At 36.3% G+C, this 20,401-nt stretch overlaps 1 protein-coding gene across 5 annotated transcripts in view; it reads left to right on the top strand.

Annotated features, from left to right (window-relative positions):
* The window catches only part of CERT1 (ceramide transporter 1), a 143,317-nt gene that overhangs the window by 101,085 nt on the left and 21,831 nt on the right, over positions 1 to 20,401 (top strand). For 3 of the 5 annotated variants that reach the window (XM_064376062.1, XM_064376063.1, XM_064376061.1), the window contains exons 9-13: positions 2,499 to 2,585; positions 4,913 to 5,005; positions 15,109 to 15,204; positions 18,970 to 19,102; positions 20,295 to 20,365. In XM_064376062.1, coding sequence (XP_064232132.1) covers positions 2,499 to 2,585; positions 4,913 to 5,005; positions 15,109 to 15,204; positions 18,970 to 19,102; positions 20,295 to 20,365 — 480 coding nt within the window. Of the gene's footprint in view, positions 1 to 2,498; positions 2,586 to 4,912; positions 5,006 to 5,838; positions 5,917 to 15,108; positions 15,205 to 18,969; positions 19,103 to 20,294; positions 20,366 to 20,401 lie in introns of all 5 variants that reach the window. The other 2 variants (XM_064376060.1, XM_064376059.1) reach the window with 1 other exon arrangement.

Raw genomic sequence — 20,401 nt, 5'->3', positions numbered from 1 at the left:
GGCCCAGGTTTCTGCAGATAGGTGTGGAGATAGGAGAAGAAGAGATTGCAGTTGAGGTGAGTCACATGAGGAAGTTAGAAGAGAGATGGTCTGGCTGTGAATTTAGGAGTCATCAAAGGATGACTGAAGCTTTGGATATAAGTAAGAATGCTATGGGGAGAACAAGTATGGAATCCTGAGGAACACCAACATTTAAAGGATAGGCAGAGAAGGAGAAACCTACAAAGGAGCCCTATAAGAGTGCTTAGAGAGGGAGGGGGGAATTTAGGAATCTAAGGGTAGAGAACTCTTCAAGAAGAGTTGTTAACATAAGAAATGCTGTTCTAAGGGGGCAGATAAGTAACTCCCACCCTTTGAGATAAAAGGGTTTTTTTTAGTCCTTTTTAACAATGAAAATTTTATGCGGATTCCTTTAGTTCTTCTCCCAAAGATTTGCCATTAAAGGAAAAACCATTTCATTTGGCAGAATAGATTTTTTTTTTCTTTTCTTTTTTTTTTTTTTTGAGACTGAGTCTGGCTCTATCACCCAGTCTGGAGTACTTGACGGGATCTTGGCTCACTGAAACGTCTGCAACTTCCACCTCCAAGGTTCAAGTAGTTATTGTGCCTCATTCTCCTGAGTAGCTAGGTTTATAGACGTGCACCACCACACCCAGCTAATTTTTGTTTTTTTAGTAGAGACAGGGTTTCATCATGTTGGGCTCATCTTGAACTCCTGGCCTCATGTGATCTGCCCTCCTTGAGTCCCAGAGTGCTGGGATTACAGGCATGAACCACCATGCCCAGCCAGAATTTTTAAATGCTGTAATTTTCAGTTAGACACCTGAGGCTCTGACATGATTGCTTAAGGATTAGAAATCCTTATGTACTAAATCGCTATACATTGAATAAATGGTATTTTTAAAATGTAGATGTGGTTATGATTTTAATAGTTTTTAAAATCATTAGAAAATATGCTTGAGTTTGGATATTTTGTGTTTTCTCTCATCAGTAGAGAGCAAAGTTATCTTGCTGTCATTTGAGTGTCTTTGAAATGTTTTGACTTCCTAGAGCATTTTTACTATTTTTTTTATGACCCTCTTGTCCCAGATGGTCATTTGATGGTTATATTCACTTTATGATACTTCACTAAGATGTGTACTGTTGTGTATGTTTGTTGTATCTGAATAGAAAGTTGGGGTTTTTTTTGTTTTTTTGAAGTAGGTTGTGAGGGACTGAGTCCTCATAACCCTAAAAGAAGAACTGCATTAAGTCAATATTTCTTATATGTCAAATGACAAGAACAGTACCCCATACCTCCTACCCTTCCAGTATGGTTCCAGGTTATGATGGGGATAGGACAATGTTGCTAGACAATTTTTAATGGACTAATGATAACTTGGGGTTATCAGTTTAACTGAAAATATTTCACCAATTGTTTGTGTGTCTTATTTTATATATTTTAACATTTAAGAAATTCTAAACACAAGCCTACCTCTTTTTTTAATCATAATACAAAAGAATATCTTCTTTTATCATAATACAAAGCTATCTATTGTTTCACTTATTGTCCACTTACTTGGTTCATCACAGCAGAAACATGTTGATTGTTTATATTTTGCTGTTGTTCTTTATATGTTTATCTTCTGATGCAGCTGAGGTTCTGCTGTTATGGGAATCACTTGGGGGAATTATTAAACATGTATATTCCAAGGCTCCACTGAAGACCTACTGAGAAGTAATTATGGGCATGGAGTCCTGGGAATTTTCATTGTAAGAAGTCCTCCAGACGATTCCCCAGGTGATTGATGGCCATTATTCTGCCATCTAGCCAGACTATCAAGCATCAACTCAACTTTTCTTTCCCCATGAAACAATTACCCATGCTTAGGAAGATCCGCCTCTGAATGCCTAGCTGTACTCATTAGCTATAGCTCTTCTGTACCTTTTTAGTTACCTCACTGCAGTTTGATATCCCTGTTGTCTCTGTCATAAGTCTCAACTCTGCTACTACAAAAGAAGCCCTAAATAATATATAGATGAATGAGCATTACTGTTTTCCAGTAAAACTTTATGGACACGAAACTTTAATTTCAAGTAATTCCTACATGGCATATTATTACTTTTATTCTTTCCAGCCATTTAAAAATGAAATTCTTAGCTCACAGGCTATACAAAAGTAGGCAGCAGACTGGATTTGGCCTACGGGCCACCATTTTGCCAATCCCTGCTCTAGACTGTTATCCCAACACAATATTGGTCAATATACAGTAAGTAAATATATGAGTACTGAGTGAATTAATTGTAACACTCATGATTTTACACAGAGCGCATATATATATATATATATATATATATATATATATATACATATATGACCTAGTATACTGACTGGTTTATAAATATGTGTTCAATAAATGTTTATTAGGTCCATTTTCAACCTCCAGTTAGTACCAGAGTTATTAGAGTTTTCTGTTTCTTTAAACCAACTGCTTTTTTCCCCCTGTGTGTTGGCATAGGAAGGCCCTAACAGTCTCATTAAAGAAGAAGAGTTCTTTGATGCTGTTGAAGCTGCTCTTGACAGACAAGATAAAATAGAAGAGCAGGTATTTATATTTTCAATATCTATTATTGAAAATTCTAAGCTGTAATTTATTTTAACACTCTAGGCATTCCTTGACTTATATTATTTCATGTAAATAGAATTTGAAAATTCTGAACTTAATAACCTAGAAACTTAACTGTGAATACATTGAGTCACATATGTAAAATAATATTTATAAGTCAGTTCCTTTATATGTGAATTTCCAAGCTATAGAAAGAAGACCATGATTGTTTAAAGGAACCATGCATAATTAACATGAACTTAAATAGAAATGTTTTTTCTGCTTATTTCCCTTCAAGTGTCCAGCTTAAACCATTCTTTTAATATAAAGCATATATTTATTCTAAGTAAAAAGTTTCTTTGAATTTGTCTTCACCAAGTACAATATGAAAAGGAAGATGACAAAAACTTTAAGATTTTCATCTATATTAGTATCATTGTTTTTATTAACCCCTTTATTGCTTTCCCTGCCTTCACCTTCAGTTTCTTCCTCACTTTTACTTTGTTCAGTATTTTGTCATCATTATTGAATTTATAGTCATTGTACACAGCTGCTGTGGAAATTGAAGAGAAGTATTTCTTAAACTCATTAGCTTCAACATTAATTTGATACTTTGTCTTCTTTAATTTGGCAACAATACAGTTACTGTTTGTTACCACTAGGTGGTACTTAAGGATGAGTTTTGCTATTTCCTCCCCTTGTTTAAGATATACTACTTATGGTGGAAACTTAACCTTTTTTGGTGGGAGGAGGGGGCAAGTATTAATACACTGTGGCTACAGAATATCTTGCCAAATAATCATGTGTCAGGTTGGCTTGTTCATTTCCTGTCATTGCTAAGGCAGTCGTAGCTATTTTGCCTTTATATTGGTCTACCTAGCTACAGATAAATCACCTGCAGTAGTAACTGCTTCTCATGTTTAGCTTTCATTATTTTTTTTTAAATTATTGATAAAAAGTTTATGTCACATTAATTTGTAAAGCTTATTGCTCATTTTTTTATACCTGAAAGATGCTATGTACCACTCAAGAAGAGTGGGAACTTTCAGTTCCTAAATGGGCTCTACTTTTGGAAGCCTAAAGTACTACCTGAAATAGCATTATTTATTTGTTTCCCTTCATTTTTTGTCTAGATTTGCTGTTTTGGGAAAAAGTAGTGAACTGTGAGGTCAAGACACCTGAGTTTTACTCTTAATTTAACCTCTAACTTTGTAACTATGAACTTATCACTGAACTCTCTGGGCCTTGGTTTTCTAATCTGTGAAACAAGGTAGACAAGATGATTCAAAACATCTGTTCTCTCTAAAATACTACTCTACTAAATATCAGTACAGTGATTGAGTTGGGTTTGAGAGAATTGATGAAACCTTCTGTAAGCTTTAGAAAAAGAAATATTCATGGGGCTATCAAATCATTTAATTTCTTTCTATTCTTAACACTATGGTAGATGCTCTGCAAAATAGTCGTTGAACAGACCATTGTTGTTCTTGCCTAATAGCCAGGCACGTTGATATGACAAAGATACAGTGTGGTAGTACTCTATAATAGAGTAGTAAGTTTCAGTAATCCATAAAATCAGTTCCATAGATTTAGATCATTTCCCTCTTCAGAGCTCTCAACAACAAGCCCATTAAATAGACATTCTCCAAGTGACATTTGTATCACACATTTTTTTAGTTTCCGTTATTTGCAAACATGGGGAAAGATGCATGCAGTAAACTGGTGCATGAGAAATGAGATCTTAGCAGTTGGTTGAAATAAATGAGAACAACTGAGGCAAACTAAAGATGAAGAAGGAGGTCAGGTGTCAGCTTAACAGGAGTGGGATGATGAAATGAAGGGCAGAATACCTTCATGGAGAGGAGGCAAAGAGATATATGTGATATGTTCTTAGGAACATAACTGAAGCAAACAGTGATATTATTTCTAATTATAGATAAATCTGTGGGTGAGCCCTCCAGGGGCCTGATAAGGTAGAATGATTGGAATGATTTGGCCAGGGTTTGGATAGGAGAAATTGGCAGCAGTGTTAGGATTGACCCATGATAAATAATGCTATGCAGGTAGGTGGGAGTCTGACTAGGAGCAAAATCAAAGAACTTATCCCTTGCCTAACAGTATTTGTGGAGTCAGAAAAAAGAGATTGAATTGGGGTATCTGAGGCAAGTATCAGGATTTGCCATGTCTGTGGAGTAGTTTCATAATTCTAATGATTGTAAGCACTAAGGCATTCACTGAATATTGGTAGTTCCAGGTTATATTATCCATTCTTCAGTTGCAAAATACGCTTTAAAACCTTTCCATCTTACCATTATATGTTTTTTTAGTCACAGAGTGAAAAGGTGAGATTACATTGGCCTACATCCTTGCCATCTGGAGATGCCTTTTCTTCTGTGGGGACACATAGGTTTGTCCAAAAGGTAAGCTAATGTCAGAGTTTACTGAAAGTACATCTTGTATTGTTCTTCACTGTTGGTGGAAATATCTTTTTTTGTTGTTGTTGGGGGGGAGACAGAGTCTTGCTTTGTTGCCAGGCTGCAGTGCAGTGGTGCGATCTTGGCTCCCTGCAACGTCTGCCTCCTGGGTTCAAGTGATTCTCGTGCCTCAGCCTCCTGAGTAGCTGGGATTACAGGCACGCGCCACCACACCCAGCTAATTTTTGTATTTTTAGTAGAGACAGGATTTCACCATGTTCGCCAGGATGGTCCCGATCTCCTGACCTTGTGATCCACCCATCTTGGCCTCCCAAAGTGCTGGGATTACAGGCATGAGCCACCACACCCAGCCCGAAATACCTTGTAGTATAAGTTTTCTCCCCTTTTCATGAATTTAAGTAATGAGATTGTTTTTGCTTTTATATATTGTATTCTATATTCATCCTCTAAAACAGTTAGAAATCTTGTTCTGAACATAATGTTCTTTCATTTTTATTTAAGGGGAAAGTGGGTGGTGGGCAAATAGGGAGTGGCTAGTCCAAAATAGTTAACCAGAAGTGTATGCAGTTATACTAAACCTATTTCTTCTTTGGTATTAAATGGTATTACTTTGTATTAGTTGAAGGACTACATTCTTCTTGGAATGATTTTGGAACATAATACATAATAGGTGCATGAAGTCAGCAGTTGCTGCTGTGCTTGTTTCATATAGTGCTTTGTTTTCTCTTCCCTTTATCTTGTGTTTGGAAGTTGGTACTGAATGCTCTGTTGTGCCTTTGTTCTGATTACTTGGTTTTTTCTTTGTCTGTCTCTGGTAGCCCTATAGTCGCTCTTCCTCCATGTCTTCCATTGATCTAGTCAGTGCCTCTGATGATGTTCACAGATTCAGCTCCCAGGTACTGTATGAATGTATAGAGTGGACTTGAGTCTTTCTGTGCTATATTTCAGCCTGCTTTCCCAGTTCCTGGAAATCTTTTGGTTAGGCCACTGATTTTAAATAGTAATTTTAAATGGTAACATTAAGCATTAAAAAGGTCTTCCTTGTCTACTAAATAGTTTCTCTGTCAGGCTTGCACATGTCCTTTACTATTCACAGCTTGGAATTTTGTCATATAGGAGGTACTCCAGAAAGATTTTCAGACTGAATTGAAGCAAATAGAAGATACTGGATTTTATATATCATGTAATATCTGTTTCTTCAGACAGCATTTAGCAGTTTTGATGGACATGGTGTATATGATACATTATAGCAGAAAAGCAGATTTAAGCACTCTCACATTTAATCTAATTTAAAGTACTTCCAAATTATATTTAGCAAGGAAATTACTTTTTAATAATGTTTCATTTCCATTATAATACTAAGATCCATTGAGCAGATTGCATTTTCCTTATGCAAATTACCTTTGGGTATTATAAATGAATATTTCTGTTTATATGCTAAAGCTATGGAAATTTGTTTTAAGTTTTTAGCATTGGTAAGAGTTTAGGAATTTAAGACAGGAAGCAGAATCCTTGCAGTCTCTACCCTCAAAATAAAATCAAATTACCATTGGAGAAATTTTTTATTTTTTGGGGTGTCAGCATTAGTTTTTTAAAAATTTTCTTAATCTTCACATTTTTACCATTCAACTTTGTATCTTTCTGGTGAATGCATTTTATTGGATTAGATTATATTATGTTAATCTTATATTAAGAACCTGAGCTCTCTAGTCAGAGTGATTAAGTTTAAATCCTGGTTAGCTGTATGATCCTGGCAAGTTTTCTAACTTTTTTGTGCTTCATTTTTGTGACTTAGCTAGAGCCTGACACATAGTAAGTGCTCAATAAGTCTGACCTTTTATTGCCATTGTAACATGATTTCTTTGAGCTAATAAAAGTTATCTACATCATTATTTTTTTCCTCTATGAGAGTATTCCTGTAAAAGTTTGTAAAAGTCATAGTTTAAAGCAGATTTCTATTATTTTTACATATATAAAGTTATGTTTTTAACCTGCAATAGAGAAGAATATTAAGACTTAATGGTTTTTTCTGACTTGTGCAGCTTTTTTCTCCTTGAATACTTTTAAGAAAAAGATTTAGCAATTGTGAATGAGAAATCATTCATAACCAAATATACTACAGGGTTTTTTTTACCTTTTGCTTGTCCATCTGTGCATTTTTCTAATAAAAGAGATTCATATTCATAATCTGTGACAAAACTACATAATACTAGGAGACTTTGGTTTATTCTGCTAAGCTCCATGTTGCTTTAAAATAATATCACAGACTAACCAAAAATACAGAAATACATAGGCTATAAATGAAAGAAAATACAGTGTCAGCAAGGAAAGAATGTAAGCCAGTGATAGAGAATGCCTAAGAATTAGGAGTTCAGAACCCAAACCAGGGCCCTCGTTGTGCTGTAGAACAGCTGAATTGTCTTTAAGTACAGGTAACTATATCACTGAGAAGCAGGTGCCTATATTTTTACAAGATTTTGCTGAATTACAGCTTACTTCTTCATATATTAATACTTTTTTGTAAAACTCATGTATATAAGTTGAGAGAAATCTTGCTGCAGACTTTTTTCTAATATATGGTGCTCATGATTGATCAGATCTTGTTTTAGCTTTTGATTTTATACTGTTTTATGTGCCAGAAAAGGTAAAAATGAATAAAGTAAGGTCTTCGAGTATTTATTGTCCTTGGTAAAGCATTAGTTGTCATTAGCAGACATGGGCTCTAGCAATTAACTGTTGTGATTAAACTGTGTACCTTATGTTCGGCAGCACCTTTAAAAGAGATGACTAATTCCCAATTGATGAGATTGCTTGTTTCAGAGGATATTCCACTGCCTCATCACCCATTGTCAAAGGATCTAGCAAATTGATTCTTTATAGTCACACTTGAGAATATAGCATTGGATGTAGATCCAGAGTTAATATTAGCTGAGAAACATTGTGTTACCTGGAAAACTCTTTCAATTCAACACAGTCTAGAAGTATAGTAGTGACTATACATTAGTGGTACATTTTACAGTTCTCACATCCTGCAGAGACTTATGAATTAGGCAAAGTAAGAGGCTCAAAGGTTATTCATTAACATTAGAAACACTTATGTTATATTACATTACATTGTTTGTTTGTTTTTTGTTTTGTTTTATTTTTTTGAGACAGGCGGAGTTTCTCTCTTGTTGCCCAGGCTGGAGTGCAATGGCGCGATCTTGGCTCAATGTAACCTCTACCTCCTGGACTCAAGTGATTCTCCTGCCTCAGCCTCCTGAGTTGCTGGGATTACAGGCACTTGCCACCACGCCCAGCTAATTTTTGGTATTTTTAGTAGGGATGGGGTTTCACTATGTTGGCCAGCCTGGTCTCGAACTCCTGATCTCAGGTGATCCACCCACCTTGGCCTCCCAAAGTGCTGGGATTACAGGTGTGAGCCACTGTGCCCAGCCTACATCATTCTTAATACATAAATATACATCAGTTACTCCACAACACTTGAAATAGTCAAGGTAGCCAAATTCTTCATTTTGTAGTATCTTTATAATTAATTCAAAAACTAAGTGAACATTTTTAATCACTTTTAATAATTTGCCAAAATATTATATAAGCATAATATAATCAATTATTTATTCCAACAAATTTTTAAAGTCCAGATAGATACAGGTATCCTATCTAGTTTCGTGACCGTTTATATCAGTTCCCATACAGAAGCTGCCTAAACCTCTGGTAATTTCACTTCACTGTTTACATAAGTGTTGGCTCATGACTACCGTGTTCTTGTTGAAATTATGTTGTATAGTCTTGAATTGGTGGAAATAATTAAATGTACCACTGAGAGATGCCCTGAAAATAGCTTAAAATAAAATATGTAAATCTAGGAAATTAGTTCCAACAGATAAATTTGTCTGATGGGCAGATATTAGGAATTAAGTCACTCCAAATCTGAGAAATCAAAGTTGTAAAGGACTGCAGGCTCTGTGTTTTTGTTGTTTTGTTTTTTCATTTTTTTGAGAGAGTCTGGCTTTGTCACCTAGGCTGGAGTGCAGTGATGCGATCTCAGCTCACTGCAACCTCCACCTCCCAGGTTCAAGTGATTCTCCTATCTCAGCTGGGATTACAGGCATGTGCTATCACACCTAGCTAATTTTTGTATTTTTTCATAGAGATGGGGTTTCACTAGGTTGGCCAGGCCAGTCTCAAACTCCTGACCTCAAGTGAGCCACCCGCCTCAACTTCCCAAAGTTCTGGGATTATAGGTGTGAGACACCATGCCCAGCCTTTTTTTTTTTTTTTCTTAAGAGACAAGGTCTTACTTGTTGCCCAGGCCGAGTGCAGTGACATGATCATAGCTCTGTAACCTGACCTGTGACCTCCTAGACACAAGTGATCCTCCTGTCTCTCAGCCTCCCAAGTAGCTGGGACTGCAGGCATTCCACCAGACCCAACTGATTGTTTTTATTTTCTGTAGAGACAGGGTCTTGCTATGTTGCCCAGACTGGCAAATAAGTTCTTGAAATAATGGCTGTAGCCACAAACTAGAAAATAATTTTAAGGTGTACAGAGAATAGAATTTAGATTTATAAGTTGATCTTTTTGGTCCATTTATTTGCATAACACAGTTCACATTTAAAGATGTTACCTCAGAAATCAAAGGGGAAAGAACATCATCCTGTGTTGAAAAAGAAAGAAATCAGAAATCAAAGGATATACAGTACATTTGCAGCTTAATCAGTGGGGAGATTCATTGCAAAAAAAATGGTTCCGTGTGAAGCTGTTTCCCACTCTGTGTCCATAGGAGTACATTATAGTTGTGGTGATTATTTCACCACTCTCCCTTTTTTAGTGTACAAGGGATACATGCTAATTTTAACAGAACTTGAAAGTAGGATAAATTAAAATAATAGTTTACTTAATATTCCATTTATCTTCTTATATATATGACATTTTTTAAAATCAGGCACATATTGATAAGTACATACACCTTAATATTTGTCTTTTTTCTTCTACCAAAGTAGGTAACTCTATATAAACTGTTTTATAATCTTTATCTTAAACTTCTGTTTCCCATCAGTAAATAGAAGTTTACATGTCTTTGTCGATTTATGCATATGCGTGGCTGGATTTATCTACTCACCTAATAGTGAACATTTAGCTTATTTTCGGATTTTCTCTGTTATATATAGTGCTACAGTGAGCATCCTGGCATATATAACGTCCTTGTATATACATCTTTGCACCCTTATCTAATTATTTCCTTAGAATATATTCCTAGAAACATAATTGTGGGAACAAAGGCCATGAACATTTTCAAGCGTTTATTTTATTTTTGTTTATTTTGATACAGGGTTTCGCTCTGTTGCCCAGACTGGAGTGCAGTGGTGAAATTACCACTCACTGCACCTTGACCTTCTGTACTCAAGCGATCCACCTGCCTCAGTCTCCCGAGTATCTGGGACTTAAGGACTACAGGCGCACACCATCATGTCCAGCTGATTTTTTTTTATTTGTAGCAGAGATGAGGTTTCACTATGTTGCCTAGGCTGGCATTTATTTATTTTTTAAGAGACAGGGTCTCACTCTGTCATCCAGGCTGGAATGCGGTGGCACGATCATGGCTCACTGCAGCCTCAAGCAGTGTTTCTGCCTCAGCCTCTTGAGCAGCTGGGGCTACAGGCAAGGGCCACCACTCTCAGCTAATTTTATTTTTTATTTTTTATTTTTTGTAGATATGGAGGTCTTACTATGTTGCCTAGGCTGGTCTTGAACTCCTAGCCTCAACCAGTCTTCCCACCTCAGCCTCCCAAAGTGCTAGCTAGGATTACAGATGTGAGCCACAGTCCCCAGCCAAGTATTAAAAATTCTTACTGCCAAACTCTTCATTAGAAAAGTTGAACCAGCTTATACTCCCAGGCCGGTTTTCTGTTGATATACTGGCACTGAATATTATAATTCAGTTAACTTTTGTCAGTCCAATAGACTAAAAGTGCTATGTTCTTGGCCATTTCTCTTTTGGGTTAACAGTGCACTATTAATTTGTTATTGATAAGTTATTCTATTTAACAAGCTTTGTGACTTTTTAGTAAGCATAGTTGTATTCTTTTTTTTTTTTTTTTTTTGGCAGAGTCTCGCCCTTTTGCCTAGGCTGGAGTGGTGCAGTGGCGTGATCTTGGCTCACACTGCAACCTCCACCTCCTGGGTTCAAGTGACTCTTCTGCCTCAGCCTCCCAAGTAGCTGGGACTACAGGCGTGTGCCACCACACCTGGCTAATTTTTTGTATTTTTAGTAGAGACAGGGTTTCACCGTGTTAGCCAGGATGGTCTCGATCTCCTGACCTCATGATCCGCCCGCCTCAGCCTCCCAAAGTGCTGGGATTACACGCATGACCCACTGCACCCGACCAGCATAGTTGTATTTCTTTTACATGCTTAAGAGAAAGAGATCTGAGCTGTTTTTGAACCCTTCTAGACTCTCTTTAAAAAAAAAAAATAGATTAGGTTTTGCTATGTTGCCGAGGCTAGCCTCAAACTCCTAGGCCCAAGCAATCCTCCGAAACTGCTGGGACTACAGGCATGTGCCGCCATGCCCAACATAGACTTTTATTGTACCATCAAAAGGCAATTTTCTTTTCAAATTTCTGGGTTAATAGTGTTAGAAAAATCCTACTTGGTAGCCTCCAGAAATGACATCCTAGTGAGTGATTCAAATGTGAGATGGAAGAAAAGGTTAGAATTGGAGCCAATGTGCCCTCTTATCTCAAATGTATTTTATCTTCATTTTGTTCCATAGTTTATTAGTATGAAGGTGCTTTGTATGTTAGCTCATCATTTTCAACTCTAGGTCCAGAAAAATCAAGGGCATGATTTCTGAAATTACACTTAGCCTAATTAAAAGTTAGAAACACTATTCACCTTCTTCAATGTTTTTGACTGAGTCTTTTTCATTTATAAGTGACAGGAGGTGTTACTATAACATTATTTCCTAGAATATCAAATTTTGAGCCTAATAGCATGATAAATTTTGTATATTTGTTCTTATAATGAAACTTAGTATTCCCTTGTCTCTTACTTCTTTTTAATATGTAGAGTCATAACCAAACAGTAAAGTGAGATTATTAGGTTAGATCTGAAGTATCAGTCTGGTCACCAGTGCCCAAGTCACTGCCCCATGGCAATATTGGTTACTTCATATTTTCCTGCAGCAAATGTAAAATTTGTTATAGTGAGATTTTTACCTGTACACCTCTCTTCTTAACCTTAACGTTATTGCCTCAAGGAAGATATTATAATGAATGAAGATTCCATGATGAAAGCTTTGCAGAGTTTATTACAGTAGTTTAGTACTTTATTAGAATCTTTAGTTTTTTTAGGAGCACAGCACTGAATGTTTGTTTCCCTTTTGAAAGTTGGACCTTTTGAAAACTGGTTTTCCATTGATTCAGTGTAACTGTTACAGGAATATATCATTTTTAAAACATTTTTATACAGCATGGCTGAAAATTGAACCTGGGCCTCCTTCGTGGCCTACCATTGAAGGAATAGCATTTTTTGCCTATTTAGAAAGACAATGTTAAATGTGCTTTCTATTTTTTTTTTTTTTTAACTTGTGCTGCCTACTATTTGTTTATATTTGTGGAATCTGGTTTCTTTTGGACAAAACCACAAATCAAAAACACCTCATTTCTCAGACATTTGAAATACCTAATTCAGGAATAATCTCCCAATCAGAAACACAACTACCTGCGTACTTTTTGACAAAAGAGCTAAGTAGCATTAAAAAATTATTTTAAACCCAATTCTGGTTTTTAACAGAATAAAATCCTCTTCACTTTATTCTTTCACAAGTAACCTATTAAAAGTAGGGTTTATTTGGGGGAAGCATTTCTTTCTGTCTCTTATCTCATAATAAATATAGCTGTGCTTAACTGCTAATTTCCTACCTCAAAGCACATGCTTCAGTCTTAAGATTTTTAAGATTTTGGGATCTGAAGAGTGTAAACATTTCTTCTAATCACAGTGTGACACAGACAAATGAATCAAGCCAATGCTACCTTTATTTATGCTTACTAACTGGAACTTTTCTTGTTCTTCCTGTTTTAGAAATCAGATACATTTTGTATGTATTAGTAACTTGGAATCCTGCATTAGTTATCCTTGCCCTCTCAAAGCAGATTTTGAGATTACAAAGGTGTACAGTTTCTCCATTCTGCACCAAAAGTTATGTTTTCTAAGGCTTTGTAAAATTGTAGAATGTTCTGTTAATTTTTTTAATTTCTCTCAAGTCAGTAACTCACACTGTTTTGAGAAGTATGAATAAAGGAATAAAATATTGTTAGTACAACTATTTTAGTACAAAAATAGATTATAGAATCTCAACATTTTTATCTAAAATTTTCTTTGTGATGATTGACAAATCAGGGGACACTTAAGGCCATACCTGCTTTCAGTAATCAAAAATACATTTAAGATCCAGAAACTTAAGGTAGCAGAAGTATACACCACTATAACATATTGATAACATCCTTTGGTATAGAAAAATTATATTCCCAGAGTGTTTCTTCTTTAAAACTGTTAATGAGGCCAAGGTGGGATCACTTGGAACCAGGAGTTTGAGACCAGCCTGGGCAGGATGGCAAGACCGTGTCTCTACAAAAAATTAACTGGGTGTGGTGGTGCACACCTGTAGCCTCAGCTCCTTGTAGGCTGAGGCAGCAGGATCCCTTGAGCCTAGGAAGTTGTAGTGGCAGTGAGCTATGATCATGCTACTATATTCCAGTCTGGGCCACAAAGTGAGACCCTGTCTCTTAAAAAAAAAAAAAATTAGTTGGATGTGGTGGCACAGGCCTGTAGTTTTAGCTATTTAGGAGGCTGAGGCAGGAGGATCATTTGAGCCCAGAAGTTAGAGATTACAGTGAGTTTTGATTGTGCCACTGCACTCCAACCTGAGTGACAGAATAATCCTGTCTCTGGGAAAAAAAAAAAAAAAAAAAAGTTGATTATTTACTTCAAAATATGTTTAAAACTGATTCCTGTTCTATATTCCTAATGAACAGAATAGACTTTATATAAAACAAACTTTAGAACAAAATTTTAATGGAAGTATACATATTTTCCAGCTCTTCTGTCTTCTCTAATATATTCGTTACATAAAATGAAATTACTTTTTTCCACAATCTTTGTATCACTTCAATTCTCCAATAAATCTGGGAATTCTGTTACTATGAAATATTTAACTTTCTTTGCTTATTTACATAAAATGTATAAGGACAGTTTGTGATAGTTAAGTAAGAGTTACATTTAAATGTCAGTAAAAAATTGTTAGAAATTTACATTAAAAATTTTTTAGAGAATATTGTTAGAAATTTAAAAAGAATGAACTAAAAGGTGATTATGTGTAAATGCTTGCATATATGAATATTAACATTGTTCCTAAAAGAATTTAAAACAATGAAACTGGAATTAAATAAGTAAAGGTTTGATTATTTTCTAATTGGCTTATATTCCATGATAAAAGAGGTTTATCAGTGACATAAGGAAGGTTTTTTTTACCTTTTTTGTATTGAAATCTTTGACATATACATATATATCTTTGCTCATCTTTGTGTATCTTTGCTTATATGAGAGCAAAGATATGAGCAAAGATAGACTCTATACATATGTCTTTGTTTATATCAAACCTTTCTGATATCTCTACATAGTCTTAAATATAGGAACATTCAACTGGATGATCTCTTTGCCCCCTTTATCCTTACTCTTCGGTGATTTTATACTTTAATACATCATCTCTGTTTTATGATATAGAATGGAATATTTCTTTTTTCCATAAAATGCTTATTTTGGTCACTTGATACCCATTAGGCCAATATGTATTACTTGAGTGACCCATCTTCTTCGTTTCATTTCTCTCTCCTGTCACTAACCTGGGTATCTGGAATGTGGACTAAACTCTTCAAACACTCTGTAAAACCTACTAAACTTTGTGCATTTGGTTGCTCAGCTTACTAAGAGCACCATTTCTGAACTGAAGTTAACTGAATACCATTCTGTTTTAGAGATTATGACATACCTATTGGATTCTCATGCCTTTTTCCTCCCCTCACAAGGTTGAAGAGATGGTGCAGAACCACATGACTTATTCATTACAGGATGTAGGCGGAGATGCCAATTGGCAGTTGGTTGTAGAAGAAGGAGAAATGAAGGTAATTCCCCCTGAAATGTTATAGATTGCCAATTGCAGCTCTGTTTCAGTCATATTATCATTACTATTGATATGAATAACAATAGCACTTTTAACTTCAAAACAAATTGTTTCTTGTAATCAAAGGCACCAGATATTGAGCAATAAAATGTCTTTGCTTCCCTGGTTTTGCCTTTACTAAAATTTATTTATGATTATAATGTAAATATATGATTAAAACTTTTCTGTTTTGACTAGGCCATGAAGAAAATAAAATTTGGAGAATTAGCTATGAACAGGTCACAATTAGCTGATGGTCCTCTATTTGGATATTTCCTTTTATTTTTTTAACATACTGAATGTTGTGCCCAGTTGACACTTTGTTTCTCTCCCTTTTTGGTCCATACCTTCCTTCTTGTCCCTTCTCTTACTGTACCTTTATTTGATGTTTGGACATTGGTCAGTTAATCTTGTTTATATTCCTAAACACAGAGACAGAAAATAAGAGCAAACAATGAGAGATACAGAGATGGTTTGAAAAACAAAAGCAACATTGAATTTTGGATTACCTCATGTCCAAGGAACTATGCTAAATAAAGATACAAAGATAGTAAGACACTCTCCCAAGCCAAAGCTTTAGTTGAGGAAAAATAATATTGATGTTTAAAAGATACTATTGGCCAGACTCACTGGCTCATATCTGTAATCCCAGCAGATATAAGGACATGGCAGGTGAATCATTTGAGCTTAGGAGTTCAAGACAAACCTAGGCAACATGGTAAAACCCCATCTCTACAACAAAATACAAAAATTAGCTGGGTGCAGTGCCACACCTTTAGTCCCAGCTACTCAGGAGACTGAGGCAGAAGATCCCTTGAGCCAGGGAGGTCAAGGCTGCAGTGAGCCACATTTGTGCCACTGCACTTTAACCTGGTTGACAAAGTGAGACCCTGTCTTGAAATACACACACACACACACACAATTACTTGGTTCCATCTGATAATGTACTGAGTGCAGAGTGCAGATGAGTGGTGGAGAAAGAAAGGAAAAATCTCTGTGATTTGAAACAATTAGATTGTTTTACAATGCAGAGAAGCATTTGAACTACATCTAGAAATAGAAACAAAGTTGTGACTAGGTGAGATGAAGGCATTTTAGGCAAAAATAATAATGTGAGCCAAAACTTAAAAGCAGACTTTTTAGTCGAGATTTTAATATAATATGTATTGACCAGAATTATTCTAGCAAATGAGATATAATTTAGATGCTGGGATTTCCTCTCCTCTTGAATAAGGAACAAATTAAGACATAAGATAAAAGAGACAGATTAATGAGATACCAGACTGTTAGCTATAATTCTGAGAAGCTGATTGTAGAATATAGTTTGAGATCAGCTGCCACCGGGTCTTGTTATCCCATAATTAAACATGTTTCTGGAATTGCTGGATAATCCCAGACCTTCACTACAGAAGCAGGTCAGGATGTGTGCTCTTTGCGGAATAAAGGGCTGAGCCAGACCTGCCTTATTTCCTCTTCTGTAGACATCATTCAGTCACCGCAGAGTCCCCTCCCTCTAGGAAGGAGAAAGTGAAGCACCAAAGGAAAGCCAGGAGTGATGGTCTAGATGAAGTCCCTCCACCTGGAATGAGTAGTAGAAAATAAGTATTCCTACAGCCCACAGCGTTAGAGAGAAATTGGGGCTAGATTATGGGGAGCATAAAGTTACTCGCTGAAGAGAATAGTCTTTGCCTATAACAGTAGATTAGCCACTGTATGAAAAGTATCCCTTTTTTTTTTTTTTTTTTTTGAGATGGAGTTTTGAGCCACTACACCTGGCCTGAAAACTGAAAAGTATTATTTTAAGATCAACCTAATAGGGAAGAAACTGGAGAACAAGAAGACTATTTAAAAGAGTCAGGCACAAAGTAACAAAAGCCTACCTAGAACAGTAGAAAAGTCCAAGTGTTGGATGTCTTAGAGAAGATTAGTAGGCCAGGCATGGTGACTCATGCCTGTAATCCCAACACTTTGGGAGGCCAAGGCAGGTGGATCACCTGCGGTCAGGAGTTCAAGACCAGCCTGGCCAACATGGTGAAACCCTGTCTCTACTAAAAATACCAAAAATTAGCCAGGCTTAGTGGCAGGCACATGTAATCCCAGCTAGTCAGGAGGCTGAGACAGGACAGTCGCTTGAACCCAGGAGGCAGAGGTTGCAGTGAACCAAGATTGTGCCATTGCACTCCAACCTGGGCAACAAGAGTGAAACTCTGTCTCAAAAAAAAAAAAAAAAGATTAATAAAAAGCTTACTAGCTGTGTGAATTGTAAAGGGAGGAATCAGAAGTCTAGAGTTTTTAGTTTGGGTAGCTGGGAAACTGTGGTCCCAATAATGAGTGATAAATATGGCTGGTCCCAGTGGCTCATGCCTGTAATCCCAGAACTTTGGGAGGCCGGGGCGGGTGATTCACGAGGTCAGGAGTTCAAGGCCAGCATGGTGAAACCCTGTCTCTACTAAAAATACAAAAATTAGCTGAGCATGTTGGTGCAGCTGGGCATGTTGGTGCACCCCTGTAATCCCAGCTACTTGGGAGGCTGAGGCAGGAGAATTGCTTGAACCCTGGAGGCGGAGGTCACAGTGAGCCAAGATGGTGCCACTGCCCTCCAGCCTGGGTGGCAGAGCGAGACTGCATCTCAATAAATAAGCAAGTAAATAAATAAAGTAGTCTGTTGAGAGATACTATAAGAGAAATTATGTGAAATGCCTAAGAGTGTCTAGTCCCATAGGTCCTTCATAAATTGACAGTTTGTTCTCCCCCATTATGACATGTTTCTTCATTTCTCAATAGTATTTATCACATTATTATCCAAAGTAGCAAACTCTCCATAATTTTAAAATAATTCATTTTACTTAGCATTTAAGTATATAACCTCAATATTTAAAGCAAGATAGATCTATATTTATATTTTTGCCCTCTTAGCTTTCATGCATTGATTTAACAAATAATTGAGTGCCTACTGTGTTTCAGATACTGTTCTAGATGTTTGGGATATTGCATTGAACAAAGCAGCCTTAATTCAGTATCTTTAAGGAGAATATATTCTAACCAGGTTTACTTGACTTTCTTAGCCATGTTAAACAGTCTTCGAGAATGTTTAGTAAATAATAGCTAATTCAAATTGATATGTTTATTTTTAAACAACTCATAAGTCATTTATCACATATGCATGTTTTTATATGAATTTTACTTTGGATTTGTAATTTTAAGTATTTTTTTGTCTTAATTTGAAACTTTTAGTTTTCTTTTAGCTGAGTATGTTCTATAAATAAATTTTCATAAAAATGTAAAGAGCAGGCCGGGCGCGGTGGCTCAAGCCTGTAATCCCAGCACTTTGGGAGGCTGAGGCGGGTGGATCACGAGGTCAAGAGATCGAGACCATCCTGGTCAACATGGTGAAACCCTGTCTCTACTAATACAAAAAATTAGCTGGGCATGGTGGCTCGTGCCTGTAATCCCAGCTACTCAGGAGGCTGAGGCAGGAGAATTGCCTGAACCCAGGAGGCGGAGGTTGCGGTGAGCCGAGATCGCGCCATTGCACTCCAGCCTGGGTAACAAGCGAAACTCCGTCTCAAAAAAAAAAAAATATATATATATATATATATACACATATATATATATATATATATATATATAAAAAGAGCAGCCAAATTTAAAAGCATGCTTTCAAGTTCATGCTTTTAAGGGATTGATTTTTAGTTTTCAAACAGTTTTAAAATTATGTTCTCTTTAGGTATATAGAAGAGAAGTAGAAGAAAATGGGATTGTACTGGATCCTTTAAAAGCTACCCATGCAGTTAAAGGTGTCACAGGACACGAGGTCTGCAATTACTTCTGGAATGTTGACGTTCGCAATGACTGGGAAAGTAAGCTGTCATTATTAATATATTTTAATCTAATTATTATTTTGTATTTAATATCAAATCCAGCCTAGTTTTCTGCGTCTCGTACACAGTTTACAAAGTCAACATAGAAAATATTTGAAAAATCATATATAGGGCAAACAGTACATTTATATAGAGCTTCTTAGTGTACAAAATGCTTCCCAGTATGTAATTTGATCCAATAAACTCAGTAATCCTACAGTGATAGGTACTTATTATTGCTTATTTCACATACAAATAAAGTAAAATTCAAATAGGCAAAGTGACTTGTCAAAGGCAACAGGGCTATTTGGTGGAAAAGCCAAGACTGAAATTGAAGATTTCTGTTTCATCATCTACTCTTTCCTAAACTATTTCGATGGTAAATCCTAGGTAAATCCTTTTATGTTTACTCTATATATGTTTTTTTTCTGATACAGAGTTTCGCTCGTCACCCAGGCTGGAGTGCCATGGTGCAGTCTCAGTTCACTGCAACCTTTACCTCCCCGTTGAAGCAATTCTCCTGTCTCAGCCTCCTGAGCAGCTGGGATTACAGGCACACACCATCACGCCCAGCTAATTTTTGTATTTGTAGTAGAGACGGGTTTTGCCATGTTGGCCAGGCTGGTCTTAAACTCCTGACATCAGGTGATCCACCCGCCTCGGCTTCCCAAAGTGCTGAAGTGACAGACGTGAACCACTGCACCCAGCCTAGAATTACTCTTAGTGTATAGTCCCCTTAGATACAAAATTTTCTAAGTATAGATACTTCTCAACATCATAAGACATTTATTATTGGAGTTTGACATCCCTTTTTCACAGAAATAGTCACCTAAGATTAGATATAACAATTTATTTAACAATGAATCAGGGAAAAGAGAAGGGTTTTAGTGTTAGGGAATTATTTGAGCCTGAGTGATGCAGTAGTGATTAGAATTGCTATCTTGCTGTAGAAGTAGATACTGGGCCAAAGAAAATGAGGCTTCCTGGTGATCAGATCTCACATCCCTCATCTGTAGCTATGATACTAAGTATTAGCAACCTTCCATTTTGGATATAGCCTAGATAGGGCAAGATCCTGTTCAATTTACCATACTGTCCATCCATACTTGACTGTCAACATAAGTGAATTGATCACATTCTAGGAAAAGATAATGTATCTTTTTGGGTACTAATATTATTCTCTTCATTTCAGCAACTATAGAAAACTTTCATGTGGTGGAAACATTAGCTGATAATGCAATCATCATTTATCAAACACACAAGGTAAAGATCTCTTTATTCATCCCAAAAGGATTTCAA

Source organism: Aotus nancymaae, unplaced genomic scaffold (genome assembly GCF_030222135.1).
Source record: "Aotus nancymaae isolate 86718 unplaced genomic scaffold, 86718_ANA_hifiasm-v0.15.2.pri h1tg000014l, whole genome shotgun sequence".
In the NCBI taxonomy this organism is placed as follows: domain Eukaryota; kingdom Metazoa; phylum Chordata; class Mammalia; order Primates; family Aotidae; genus Aotus; species Aotus nancymaae.
This window is presented reverse-complemented; position numbering and strand designations above follow the sequence as displayed.